The sequence below is a fragment of the Vombatus ursinus genome, unplaced genomic scaffold (assembly GCF_900497805.2).
Source record: "Vombatus ursinus unplaced genomic scaffold, bare-nosed wombat genome assembly UNPS02014772.1, whole genome shotgun sequence".
NCBI classification, from domain to species: Eukaryota; Metazoa; Chordata; class Mammalia; order Diprotodontia; family Vombatidae; genus Vombatus; species Vombatus ursinus.
In genome coordinates this window covers 2,049,083-2,063,180 of record NW_020954550.1, presented here as the reverse complement: position 1 = coordinate 2,063,180, position 14,098 = coordinate 2,049,083, and the positions used below count along the sequence as shown (strand labels likewise).

The 14,098-nt window shown below is 37.9% G+C and overlaps 2 protein-coding genes across 3 annotated transcripts in view; one reads left to right on the top strand and one right to left on the bottom strand.

Moving 5' to 3' along the window:
- ZBED3 (zinc finger BED-type containing 3) overlaps positions 1-14,098 on the top strand; it is a 118,585-nt gene that overhangs the window by 41,699 nt on the left and 62,788 nt on the right. Inside the window, exon 4 of one of the 2 annotated variants that reach the window (XM_027863587.1) lies at positions 12,810-13,257. The exons of the other annotated variant lie outside the window; for it this stretch is intronic. Within the exon in view, the coding sequence (XP_027719388.1) occupies positions 12,810-12,904 (95 nt within the window). The 3' untranslated portion in view covers positions 12,905-13,257. Of the gene's footprint in view, positions 1-12,809; positions 13,258-14,098 lie in introns of those variants that run through there. 2 annotated transcript variants of the gene reach the window in all.
- Positions 3,464-14,098, bottom strand: part of AGGF1 (angiogenic factor with G-patch and FHA domains 1) — a 53,438-nt gene continuing 42,803 nt past the window's right edge. Inside the window, exons 12-14 of the mRNA XM_027863586.1 lie at positions 11,679-11,806; positions 6,480-6,579; positions 3,464-4,637 (exon numbers count right to left, since the gene is read on the bottom strand). Of these exons, the coding sequence (XP_027719387.1) occupies positions 4,437-4,637; positions 6,480-6,579; positions 11,679-11,806 (429 nt within the window). The 3' untranslated portion in view covers positions 3,464-4,436. The remainder of the gene's footprint in view (positions 4,638-6,479; positions 6,580-11,678; positions 11,807-14,098) is intronic.

Below are 14,098 nucleotides of genomic sequence, written 5' to 3'. Positions count from 1 at the left end.
CTCCAAATTGCTTTCTATGCTTCATTTAATATGATATAAAAACTGCTTATAGAATGTTAAGCCTATGCAGGACAGTCAACACCTTCCTAATCAACACTATCAGTTTCTGGCCATGTTGAAAAAACAAACAAAAACTACGACCAATGGAATCGGCACATTATTTCAGCTGTTTAAATAGGACTGTAAATGAAGATTGGCTTACACTTAATCTAAATATGTTTTTAAAAAATTAATGTGATGAGGTGGAATTGCCTTCTTTAAAATGTGTTTCTAGAGGTACTAAAAAACTGGCATTTACAACAGTTGATAAAAATATTTCTCTGAATTGTACAAGAAAGGAGTAACAAGGACAATTGTTAAAAGACTCGGTAGATGTTAATCAGGTTTGATTTCCTTCTCTCCTGCTAAACTGGACCTCTTCATTTTTCTTTTCTTGGTTAGTCAATTCTGCTTGTTTCCCTTTTGTGCCTTTTTTCCCTTGTGTGTGAACTTTTTGGCCCTCTGATTTATCCTTCCCTGCTGCCTTTTTGAACTCAGGTTCAATCTTTGCAAGGATTGGTTCAGTAAACAATCTTGCTGACCTCCTCTTGGGCTCTTCCCTTGCTTCCCCTCCTGCAGAGCTGACTTTTCTCTTGGGGATCTTGGCTGTGAGTGTGGATCAGCTCTTTCTCCCCAGACTGGTGAGAACCTGTGCAGGCGGCTAGTGTCTGGGGTTGGGGGAAGGGCTATGGTTGAGAATGCTTCTTTTCAAGCAGGACTCCTGGGTTTCAAAGATGCTTCTTCCGCTGCCCAGGCTGCTAGGACCACCTTATAGATGCTTGATCCAATTTATTTTCTCTAGTTGACTGTCTCCCTTCTAATTCTAGTTGCATTTTGTTCATGCAAAAGTTTTTTCAGTTTCACAAAAACCATCTACTTTGTCTCTTGCAAACTGTTGCTTAAGAATTCAACCACCCCCTAAACAGAGTTGCGAAAATAAGTGATCTGCTTCTCTTAGATTTTTTAATCTTTAATATTCAGGTCACATGTGGAACATGGTAAGACGCTGGTCTATACCTGATTTCTGCCAGACTGCTTTTCCAGTTTTCCCAGTGGTTTTTGTCAGATAGGGAGTCTTCCCTAGGTAATTTATGTTTTTGGACTTATCAAACATGGGTTTTTGGACGTATCAAACATGGGTACATTCAAATGTTGCAAAATACAGACAACCTCAGGTATTTATTATTAGCATGTACTTTTGGGATGCTAGCAAGCCTATTTTTCCCACAACATTGTACAAAGGTCTTTGGAAAACACAGCCTCTGGATTTTTCAAATATCTCCAAATTCTGCTGCTTATGAAAGCAGTATAGTCATCTCTCGACATTTGTAGGTTTCGGTTATTTGCGGGTTGGACATCGACAATTTTTAAATGGGAATTTCTGGAGATTTGCAGTGTACTGTGGATAATAACAAATGATGCACATATGTAAAGAAAACTAAAAAAAAATTTTAGTAAGTCATAAATGCATACTGCATATTAACCTATTTTATCATTTACTATCATAAATACATATACAAAAATTTATTATAAATTTAAATTTTGTTAAAAGTTTCAGTGTGCTAAAAAACTACGCATGCACTCTTTGGGAATGCCTCCCCTTTGTCCCTCTCCCATCCAAACTGAGTCACGTGATTTTCTCCCAATAATAGAGGAAATCTGTGAAGCACACCAACTGCCAAGCCTCTGCATCGTGTATGAGATACTCATCTCTCTTGCTTAGAAACTGCAACTTTTTAATGGGTGTAGTATATTGTTTTACTTGTTTTTTTGTGTTAAGTAAATGTGATCAAAATTATTAAAGATACATAGGTTTACATAGATACATAGGGCCTAGATTTATTCATGGTTTTTTACATTTGAGGGGGTCCTGTGCTCCTATCCCTGAGAATGTTGAGGGAAGATTGTATTTAGGAATATACCAAATCAGGAAATAAACTAATACATGAAAGGGTGAAGAAGTGAAGAACACTGTCTTAATTCAGGAAAACTTCATTTTATCATGTCCATGATAATAAAAATGAGGTATCAGAAAAAAGAAACTGAGAATGAGATTGATTAGACACAAGTTCCTCCCCTCCTTCCCCCCTTTTCTGGCAATTGAGTGTTTACTGTATCTGATTGAGTTCATAGAAGATGTGGAGTTCAGAATATTGAGACTTTATTCTGTTTGAGATATTTATTGCCTGTTTCTCAAACTGGCCTGGAAATTAAGATGCTAGATTCTGCAAAGTTCAGTAATGTACAGTACTATTTTGCGACAACCAAAAATTATAAAACATTTAGAAGTAATTTCATTTACTAAACTGAATTCAGATAAGTTATATTTTAAACTATATACAGTCATGAAAACTGTATGAGCAAATGTTTTATATGCTTAAGTAAACAGTAATTTTCAATGTGTAAAGGGCAGTAAAACTGAGGTACATGTAAAAATTTTCCCCAATTCTGAATTTTATAAAAATAAACAAAAAAATACAGTAGGAGGGAGGGAAACAGCATTTTTACAGTGGCCTCAAAATTTCTAGTCTAATGATAGTGCATGGCAAAGACTTGAGGCTAAATATAGAAACAGATGTTTAAAAGGAAGTTATATGAATAGACTCCAAGGTAAGAGCCCTTTTGGGATCTGTTCTGTACCATATGCATCTGATCCTTATTACTGAGATGACTAGGGCCATTTTAAATTTATAGTATCTGAAGGCAGTCAAAATGCTATACCTAAAGAACACTACTCATCAGAAGTGGATCCTGTCTGGGCTCCTTTATTGTTGCCAAGACTAGCAATGGTAGGGTAAATCTTAGCATCAGGATCCATCTGAATCTGTTGGAAATAAAAGGAGACTACAAATTTAGCCCAAATCTATTTCTAAAACTATTGGGCCCCAGTGGTTCAGAAGCTGGATAATTTAATAGGCTTGGAAGAGACTTATCAAGGGAAGTTAGTTTGGTCACTTTCTCTTTAAGGTTTTACCTCTGTTTTCCATCCATCTTCATGTACCACAGGCCTAGAGAGCCTGAAAGGTATCAATCTTGGCTTCACCTTATAAAATTTCCTCCTCTCTGTACATATTCCTCTAAAGGCTCCTCCTACCAGAACTTTCTCACTTCCTATCTAAATCATGAACACTTCTCCTCCTAGATGTTGGAGCAGCTGGCTGCACTAATTAGAAGAAAGCAGCCAGCTTCTCCATTAGTTTCACTGTACAGAAGCTAATGTGAAAGTAGAATGGAAAGCAAGGAAACGGAGATAACCTGCAGAGCAGTGACACCTACTCTCACAAAACAGGACTGCAGTTCTACAAATATTTCAGAGGCATTTGCTGCCAAAAATCCTTAATTTCATACAGTAATGATTTTCTTCCAGTTCTACTGCCACAAGTGGCATAATTTATTTAAACGTATGGTTCAATGAATCACACCGTTTAATGTTACAATAGTTATTTTATTGAGTGTAAGAACATATTCAATAAATATTTTGATTTTGAGGCCTTTATTTTGTAGTCCATTTTTCATTGGAAATCAGATTTACCTGGCACAAACTCCATTGCCAGCAATGGATTTATCAAAAAGACAAATGCCAGGACATTAAATATTTCAATACTGTATTCAGCTGTTTACATCTGGACATCTTACAGTTTCCAAACATACCAAATGTAAATGGTTAATATGCTGTACAAATCAACACATTCTTCATAGAAGAAAACAGGAAAATGCTAATTTACTACAACCTGTTCATTATCTTTTCAATAATGTCACTTAGGTTATCTCATGGATAATAATATTCACACACAACTAGCCATATTTTCTCAACATCCTATCTAGTTTCTCACAGGACAAGTGAGAGAAGCATGTAGCCAGAATGGTTTGCGTGAAGTCAGAGATGCCCCTTCTTTATTTTGTGTTTCATAACTACGACTACACAGAGATGAAGACAAGTGTATATTTTAAAAAGCCATTCATAATTGGATGGTTTTTGCTTCTCTTGTAAATTACAAAGAAAATTAGGATGGTGTAAATAAGGATTTGCTATGTAAAAGACAAGGTAATTTTCCTAGTTAGGTGGCCTTTTAAAGAAAAGAAGAATTCATTAATATATGTTTGCATTCAATTATTCACATCTGTGCTCAGTGAACTTCGGTTCACTCAATGAAACTTACGGCAATGTAACTCATTGATTAGTTTAATATAAGCTGTTTTTTAAAAAAGATGCAAATTTGACCAACATAACTAAATAGTCCATAGCTAACCAAATTTTATTACACGTCTCTGAATCCTGAGAGGGTAAACTGTTATTCCATTTCCTCACACGTACGCACTTGAAAAATAAAAATCCCACAAAAACTCAAAATCTAAACATTTAAGAACTCTGAATTTCTTTGTTCTATAATTGACTTTCACTCTGTAGTCCCTTTTACCCAAGGCATGACTCCTGATGCATCTTTTTGTAGTTTAGCTTCTGGGAAGTTTCCAGCAAACCTTTCTCTTGCTTTGTCCCAATTCTTTTTGTTTTTACTCTGGAAGAGCTGAACATCTTCAATTGAAGATGGTTTGCCTGTCCCCAAGCCTGCATGTGTCCGTCTCAGTTGAAGCTGTATCTGTTTTAAAAATTGAATAGTCTTATTTGATAGTTACCATATAATTCTAAATAAATTTAAATTTGCTTTTTAACTTAGCCCTTGAATTGGAGTTCTCTGCTTTAAGACTGATACAACAAGCCGTCAAGTGCATCAAATACATATATGGAAGAGGTCACAACTGTGCATGCAATTTGCTATAATTTTTTTCCTACATCATCACGCTCTGTCATCAAATCAGGATACACTATGCTTTCCAAAGCAGCTGCCTAATTTCATCTTGAGATGTTTCAGAATCCTATTCCCAACAATCTGACTAAAAGTAGAAGCACTAGTCATATATCAAACCCTTGCCTGGCCTTCAACTAAAATATTCAGCTGTTGGGCTGTTATTTTGCTGAAAAGAATTGAACAAAGGTGAAATTCTACAATAGGAACCTTAAACAGAAGATGTTTGTTTCATTTTCTTAAGAACGATGGGTCAACCACAGTCTGATTGGGGAAAAATGAGGAAACTAATGTTACAAATGCACTGAAAAATCACTCACTCATTATTTAGGGTATCAAGTGATTATTATGGAACTTGTGATGAAGAAACCGAGGTCTATAAAGGTCAAGTAACTTGGTCAAGGTCGTTCAATTAGTAAATAGCAAAACTAGGATTCAAATTAAGTATCTAGTATGCACAATACCACACTCCTCATTATCTCCTATGTTTTCCATACCCTCTCTACTTAATGAACTGAACACAGGATCACCAACTAACAGAATCTGCTTATCTATAAACTGAACTGGAGATCTGCTTTTTAAAAAGTGAATTGTATAGTTTATTTAAGGCCTTCTTGCTAGACGAGGACAGTTGGACGTGTACTGGAAAAGCATTTATTAAGTGCTATGAGTTAATCACTGTGCTAGGTACTAAGGGCACAAACAGAAAACAAGATAGTTCCTGCTCTCCAGAAGCTCATACTTTATTTATGGGAGGCATTTATTATACATATAGGAGGCTTCACCTATGAAAGGTTCAGAGCACCTTAGGGTGCAAAGCCAAGTCAGATGGCAGTAGCTGAGGTCTAGCAGGTATATTAGCAGGGCAGAAAGTAGGGCTCTATTACCATATTAAGTACCATATTAATGAAAGGATTGTAGTTGGCTACTCCCTGACCATTCTTGATGTTAGCAGACATGTTCCCCACAAACGGACTACTGAAAAGTGGGAAGTAGGCAGGGGGTTGGAATGAAGGAAGGTTCTGGGTTATTTCACTGAAGGATGGAGGGAGAGGTGGGGGTGGGGGGAGGAAGAGGGTTGGTCTGTCAGTATCCTATTCTCTCTGGCTACCTGTTAGCATTTGGGTGGCTGCAGGTGGGCTGGGGCAGGGGAGGAGATATATAAAATGTTAGCTGTTGAGTATGGGCCTCCCAATAATAATTCACATTTGCATAGGAATCTGTAAGTGATTTCTTTGCAACTTGGAACAGATTTTTAAGCCAGAGGTTTTTAACCTTTTTTTGTGTCATGGACCTGTCTGGCAGTCTGGTGAAACCTATGGGCGCCTCAGAATAATTTTTAAAATGAATCAAATACTTAGGATAAAAAAGGAAACCAGTTAACACTGAAGTATGATGATCAAGATACAGGTTAAAAGCAGCTGGCTGAAACAGTAGTATAGGGTTCAGCTTCTGAATGTCCAGGTTTTGGCATACCACAGGCAAGCAATTAAAAATTCAAAATCGAGGCACGCTATGGCTCAATGAAATAACATCTGTTATTCCAACTTTATATCAGGAATTCCTTTAAAACTTTTTTCTTAAAATAAAGTTTTTACTGGCAAGTAAATTAAGGATTGAAAATAGAAGACTTACTGGAGTTTTCATTCCTCCACCATCCTTTCCTAGGCCTTCTCCTTTTTTCCAACCCATCTTCTCCAGCATCTTCCGACCTTTGTTGTTGTCATTGATTTCACTTAAAGGAAAATAAAAATATTACCTGGTATATAAAGGAGAATTTAAAACATTTCTGAATAATAATAAATGCAATAAATGACAATTTAAAGTAACTGGCCTTTTGTTACTTGCAGTCTGTCCCATATCTCTAGAATAGAAAAGTTATTTTGATAATACCAAGTTCTGACACTTAACAACTATCATTTTCCTTACAGTTTCAAATGGATTAAGGCAATCTTTGAATAACAAGCTGAGAATGTCAGACCACTGGTTTTCTTTTAAATTTTTTCTTGACCTCTAATTCCATTTGTAAAAATAGTATTCAGATTCCCAAACAAGTAGTACCCCACAGAGATTAAACTTTGAATGGTTTTACAGTCAAAGTTAAAAGAAGAAAAAACTTTTCTCTTGATACAATCTAATAGGTAATATAAATTAAATAATTATGGTTTGCATGCTAGATTTCAATTTTAACTGAACCCAGAAGTCCTCTTCTGAGAGAAAAAAAGAGTAAATTAGTAACATTTAAACTGGAAAAAAAAAACCCACATACTGTACTTCTGCCCATATTTTTGTTACAAATTCAGAAGCTCCTTTCAAAGAAATTAAAGGAAAAAAATAGAATACCAACACATACAATTGTGTTTTGTCTTGCAATAATGATAAATTCAACAGTCTATTTTGCATTAGCCTATTCTCCCTCTAGATGTTAGGTACATGAAGTAAAACAAACTAAATCTACAGTCAATTAAGTGAAACGAGTCTCAAATTGTAGTGAGTGTACGTCATGGAAAAAGTGTTTTGAAGCTTCTCTATGGAAGAGGTAGCTCTCCTTGCCAAAAGTAACAGTGGAGAACTGCCCTGAATGTCAGACCCTCTGACTCATCCAGGACCCATCCCCACCAAGGCAGCTTCAATTTCTCCCTTTCCAATGACTTCCTCTTCTGCCTCCAGGAGGTCTGCCTGACCTTTCCATCTTGTTTAAGTTATTCTCCCACTTCTTTTTCTAATATTCCTCTCTCCTGGTTCTGACTTCTTTCAGTCTCCTTTGCTGGCACATCATCCTCACCATCCCCCTTAACTGCAGATGTTACTCAACTCTGTCCTAGCCCCTTCATCTTTTCTCTGCACATACTCTCTGTAACTTCATCAGCTCCCATGAGTGCTACATATCCACATGGTGATGACGCGCATATCTGCATATATGTAAGTCATTTGCACACACACAGACACACAGACACCAGTCTCTCCCCTGGGGTCCAGGCCTGCATCACCAATTGCCTACTGGACATTTCAACCTGCATGTCCCAGAGACATCTTAAACTCAACATGTCTAAAACTGAACTTTATTTTCTTCCCAAACCGTCCCCTCTTCCAAACTTCCCTATTTCCCATGAAGGCATGGATATCCTTTAAGTCTCCCAGGTTTATAACCTTGGCATTATTCTGGGGTCTTCATTCTTCCTTATTCCACATTGCCAATTAAGTGCCACATCTTGGCATTTCCTCCTTCACAACATCTTTTGGGACCAAAACCTCCTCTCCACTCACATGTCTACCATCTTAGTTCAGGCCTCCTTGCCTCTTACCCAGATTATTTCAACAGCCTTCTAGTTGGTCACTCTGTTCCAAGTCTCTCACTACTCCATTCCATCCTACACACAGCTGCCAAACTTATTTTCTTGAAGACCAGTTATGACCATGTGAATCCTCAATCAATTCCACAGGCTTCCTATTGGCTCTAGGATAAAATATAAACTCCTCTGTAGAGCTTTTAAAGCCCTACATAACCCGGCCCCCAATCCGCCTCTTTTTAGCTTCACCAGTTATCAATCCCTCTCCCACACACTGGGAACCAGACCAACTGATCTTATCTCTGTTCCCCACAGACATTTAGCAGGACACTCCATCTCAAGTACCTGGCACACAGTATTAATCTAATATTAGATGACTGATTTCTCCCTTTCTTCTAAACTTCTTGAGACAGTAGCTTGTAATCAATGCTTCCACTTCCTCAACACTCCTTAAACTCATGAAATATGACTTCCACCCCCTCTATATTACACTAACTATTTCCCCCAAGGTCACTAATGACCAATGGCCTTTTATCGTCTTTATCTTCTTTCACCTCTCTGTAGCAAATGACAGTGATCACCTCCCTTTCCCCTCTGATTTCCATGACATTTGTACTCTCCTGCTCTCCTCTCTTCTGCCTTATATGCAGGTGTTCCCTAATGCTCTATCCATGATTCTTTTCTTTTTTCCCTACATCTCACTTGATAAACTCATCCCTTTCACAGATTCAACTCCGTAGGTGATTCTAAAATCTGTTATCTCTAGCTTCAAACTCTTTACTGAATTCCGGCTCCAATTATCTCCTGGATTTCCCACAAGCATCTCATATGTCTAAGACTCACCTTATCTTTCATCAATAGCTGTTCTTGTTTCTATTATAGACACCAAGATTCTCTGAGACATCTATGCTTCCTAACTCTAGGCTTTGACCCTACTCCTCTTTTTTTTTTTTTGGCTAGACCAATACTTCAGTTGCAAAATCATCCTATTTCAACTTCTGACCTACAGGATCCTCCTTTAATTTTTTTTTTTTCTAACTGCTACTACTCCAATCCAGGCCCTCATTTATCTACTGCGAAAAATACTCAATAGCCTTTTAAACTGTTCCCCTATTTTCAGTCTACCTTATATACTAGTGTCAGATTAATTTTCCTCAAGCACTCCTCTTATCATGTCACTACCCTGATTAAAAATCTCAGTGTTTTCCCATTGCCTACTGAATAACGCCCAAGCTTCTTAGCATTACATTTTACGTCCTCTACCATCTGGCTCCTTTCCATCCTAGTCTTATACTATTTCTTTTCACAATCTCTACACTCCAGGTAAATTTCGCTACTTTTTGTTCAAACAAGTCCTGGGTATTTTGCAACTCCATACATTTGCTCACACTGTTGCCTATGTTCATTATACCTTTCTTACCATCTCCACCTCTTAAAATCCAACCATAAAAACTGAGCTAAAATACCACCTCCATAAAGTTTTCCTTGATTCCCTAGCAAGCAGTATTGTGATATAAAAAGCACTGGATTTAGAATCAGAATACCTCAATTCAAATTCTATCTCTGTAGCTGACCACCTGCATGACAATGGGCAAGTAACTTGACTTCCCTGATTCACAATTTCCTCATCCGTAAAAATTATATATGTGTGTCTGTGTGTGTGTCTCACACACACACATACATACTTGCATGTTTAGACTGTAAGCTCCTTGAAGGCAGGAACAGTTTTTGCCTCTTTTGGAATCTCCAGAGCTTAGCACAGTGTCTGAACACAGTAGGAGCTTAAAAAATGTTTACCGATTAACTTTCAACCCCCTGCAATCTGACTTGCAACTGTACCAATTAATTCAAACTTTTCCCCTTCAAAGTTACCAATGATCTTTTACTAGCCAAATCAAATGACCTTTTCTAATCTTTATCAGACTTGAATTTTTTGTAGCATTTGACCCTATTAACCACTCTTACCTACTGGATGATCTCTCCTCTCTGGGTTCTCATGACACTGTTTCAATTCTTCTGTCTGTCTCACTTCTCTCTGTTTTCTTTGCTGGATCATCACTGATACCACGTTCCCTAACTGTGAGTGTACCTCATGGACCTGTCCTAGGTCTTCTCCCTCCAACATCTCTCGGTAACTTCATCAGCTCCCAAGGATTTAATCTTCATCTCTAGAAAAATGGCTCCATGGTCTATATAACCCTAGAATCTCCTCCTGAGTTTCAATTCCATAGCACTAGCTGCTTATTGGACATGTCCAACTCAATATTCTCTAAGCACCTTAAATTCAATATGTCTGAAAGAGAACTTATATCTTTCCACCTCAAAATCACTCCTCTCACAAACTTTTCTATTTCTATCCAGGGCATCACCATCCTTCTACAGAGGTGCCTATGTTCACAGCCTTGAATATCTTCACTTCTCCAGTATCTCTCATTCATTGTCTCTCTGCACATATGTATTCAATCAGCTGCCAAGGCTTGTTGATTCAAACTGTACAACATTTTTCCCATTCCCCCTTCCCCCTCCCTACACTGCCACCACACCCTAATTTAGATTCTCATCAATTCTCACCTTGACTATTCCAATAGCCTAATTAAAATCAAACAGAAACTCCTCAGCTTGAAATTTAAAGTCTTTCACAACTTGGCACCAATCTACCTTTCCGGCCTAAGAATACATTATTACCCTTTAAACACTTTCTGATCCTGCCAAAATGGCCTTCTTGCTGTTCCTCATACACAAAACGCCATTTCCCACTTTGTTTTGGCTGACTCCCCTGCCTGGAACACATTCCATTACCACCTCCACCTCTGTGAATTACATTATTTCCTTCAAAGCTCAGCCAAAGTGCCAACAGGTTTTTCCTTAGCCTTCCAATTGCTAGTGCCTCTCTGCAAAATGACTCTGTATTTATTGTGTGTGTGTGTCTATATATATATGTATTTTTAGGCAATTGGGGTTCAGTGACTTGCCCAGGGTCACACAGCTAGTAAGTGTCAAGTGTTCAGTCTGAAGCTGAATTTGAACTCAGGTCCTCCTGACTTCAGGGCCAGTGCTCTATCCACTGCGCCACCGAGCTGCCCCTTCTTGCATATATTTTGTGTTCAAGTGGTCCCCTCCTCCCTCAATAGAATGTAATCTCTTTGAGAGTACAACTATTTCATTTCTTGTCTTTTTTGTTTCCAATGCCTAGCAGAGTGTCTGGAACATAATAAGTACTTAACAAATACTTGTTCAATAAATACTAACCACCTTACATTATGCATATGTATGAACACACATATATACATTATACAAAAATACATATAGTTTCTCTGGAACAAGGGAGAATCGTGGTAACATGAAAGAAGGCCTTTAATAACAGGCTTTGTGAATAAGAGGTTAGAATTGGGAAATTTTATACTTGATCATTGCCTGTTTTGTTATCATCATCCCTTTAGGCCATTAGAACAGAAACCAACATAAATTAGGCAAGCTGAATATGCACACTGTATAATGAATGTTTCTTGTATACTGAATTGGTGGCAATATGTCTAATACTCACGAATGGACAGAAGCAGGGGCATCATCTCTCTGAAATGTTCCTTCGCTTCCAATCTGCTCCCTACGTTTTCCAGCTCTGTCTTTATATTTTGGATTCTTTAGTGCTTTTTCATCTTCGTATTCTGTATTCTTAATAAATACACAAAAATCATTAGGGAAGAAGGAAATTTTAAAATAATGTAACTTAACAATGTCTTCATGTAAGATGTGGAAGCTACTGGTGTTACTATACATTTACCTTTACAATAAGGCAAATGTTTCCACTTATATTAGAAATTAAACAAAAAAAAAGACACCCCTCATAACAAAAAAAACCCCTAATTCAGATTTTTATTGGTTTCAGCTTTTTTTCCTAGTCAGTTATATTTTTATAGGAAAATAAATCACTAGCTTTATAAAGGCACACTACTCAATTATGGTATTTTAATAACATTTAATCCAATGCTATGTAGTCACTGCTTTTTATCAGATGGTAGCACACAAAGATGCTTCAGATATCTGAGAGGTCATCATATGTCCTTGGGCTGAGAAAAATCTATGTTATGATCATCAACTGCCTATTGAATATGTCCAACTGGTTACTGCACCAATAGCTCAAACTAATTTTTTTTTCTTTTGAATATTTTATTTTTTCCCATTTACATATTAAAAACAATTTTTTAACATTTGTTTCTTAGAATTTTTGAGTTCCAAAATCTCTTCCTTCCTCCCCTCCCTGGCTCCCTGAGATGGTAAGCAATTTGATATAGTCAAACTCATCAATTCTAAGATTAAAATTTACTTCTCCATCTCCTTCCTACCCCGCTCCCCTTACTTTTGTGCCATACATTCCATCACCCATGTGCAGAGAGGCCTGGATTACCTGGTTTTCCCCCTCCATCTCACACCCTTCTTCAAGGTGGTCAGGTCCTATGAGTTTTACCTCCTCAATACTGCTCAAATTTTACCCTTTTCCGCTGTTCCCCCAAATGCCACTCCTTTAATAGTATTTCAACAGTTTTCTAGGCAGTCTCCCCATTTCCAGTTTTTCTTCCTCTGATCAAATCCAACCATCTTTCACACTGCTGCCAAACTAACCTCTCCTAAACATAGACCTGATTGTGTTACTCCTCTGTTCAAAACATCCCAACAGTCCTCTGGCTGCTGAATAAAAATGAAGCTCCTCGGACATCCTCTCTGCTGGAGACAAAAGTGGCAGCATATGCCAGGCAGGTCAAGAGACCATGACCACCGACTTCCCTTGGACTCTGATGAAGAAAACCCAGGTCCCTGAGCCCAAAAGCCCCAAGAATGGCAGTGGTCTCCAGATCATTAGCCCTGCCTCCCTTCTGGGGGGTAGCAACCCTTGGGAAGAAGGGGTCAAGCTGCCACAGAAAGATAGGTAAGTCAAAAAGCCCCAGAAGCAGCAGCATACGCATAGACCACCAGCCCTACTTCTTTCCTGGATCCCTTAGTCATACATAGTTTGGAAAAGCAACCCTTGTGGATATGCAACCTGGCAACTTCCACAGGTGTTGCAGCCTACATCTCCTCAGCAATCATGGCTAGTGAAGACATAAAAACAAAGTTCTCACCATCAAAGTCCCTAGAAACATCAATGGTTCAAAAATCGGAAATCAATGTTTTATTAATGGAAATTACATTAAATAAGGTGCATGACCATTTGCTTTACTGCTGCACCCTTTTCATCTTATTTGGAGCGGAAACCTTCTACATGAGTTGTCTCATTGTTAGAATCCTGAAGATGAGGGACTGTCTTGTTTTTTAATTTGTATCCTCGCACACAGCATAGTGTTTTGCACATAGTAGGGATTTAATAATTTCCCCTCCTTTCTTCCAAGTCGTTTATAATCTGTAATTACCTTACCTTTGTAGCCCTATCTCATACAACTACTCTATATGTGCAATTTACCTCCAGCCAAGGACTCATCAACTCCATTCACAGAGACCTCTCAGTCTCTGGTTATGCTGTTCCCTGCGACCTGAGATCTGCCCTTCTCTACCCTCACCAGTCTAAATTCTACCCATCTTTTAAAAAGCCCAGGTCAAATGTCACCTCCTCCAAGAAGTCTTCCCAAGTTCACTCAGTAATGACTTTCCCTTCCATTAGACCTCATATTTCATTTGGTACATGCACTTTTGTATTATAATAATTTGTGAATGCTGTACTTCCATCTTACTGAATGGTGATTGGAAGGACTTATTTAATTTTTGCTTCTCCAATACCCAGCAGTTCCATGAACATCGCAGGCATTTAAGAAATGTTCCCTTCCATGTCACGTGGAGATGTTTTAATAAGATTTGAGTGAAAGTTTATTATTACTACTTCACTGAAAAATCAATATGACCCTGGGCAAGTCACTTTACCTCTTAGGGCCCCAGGCAATTTGTAGTATTTTAAGGTGCACAGCAGTTGCTGAT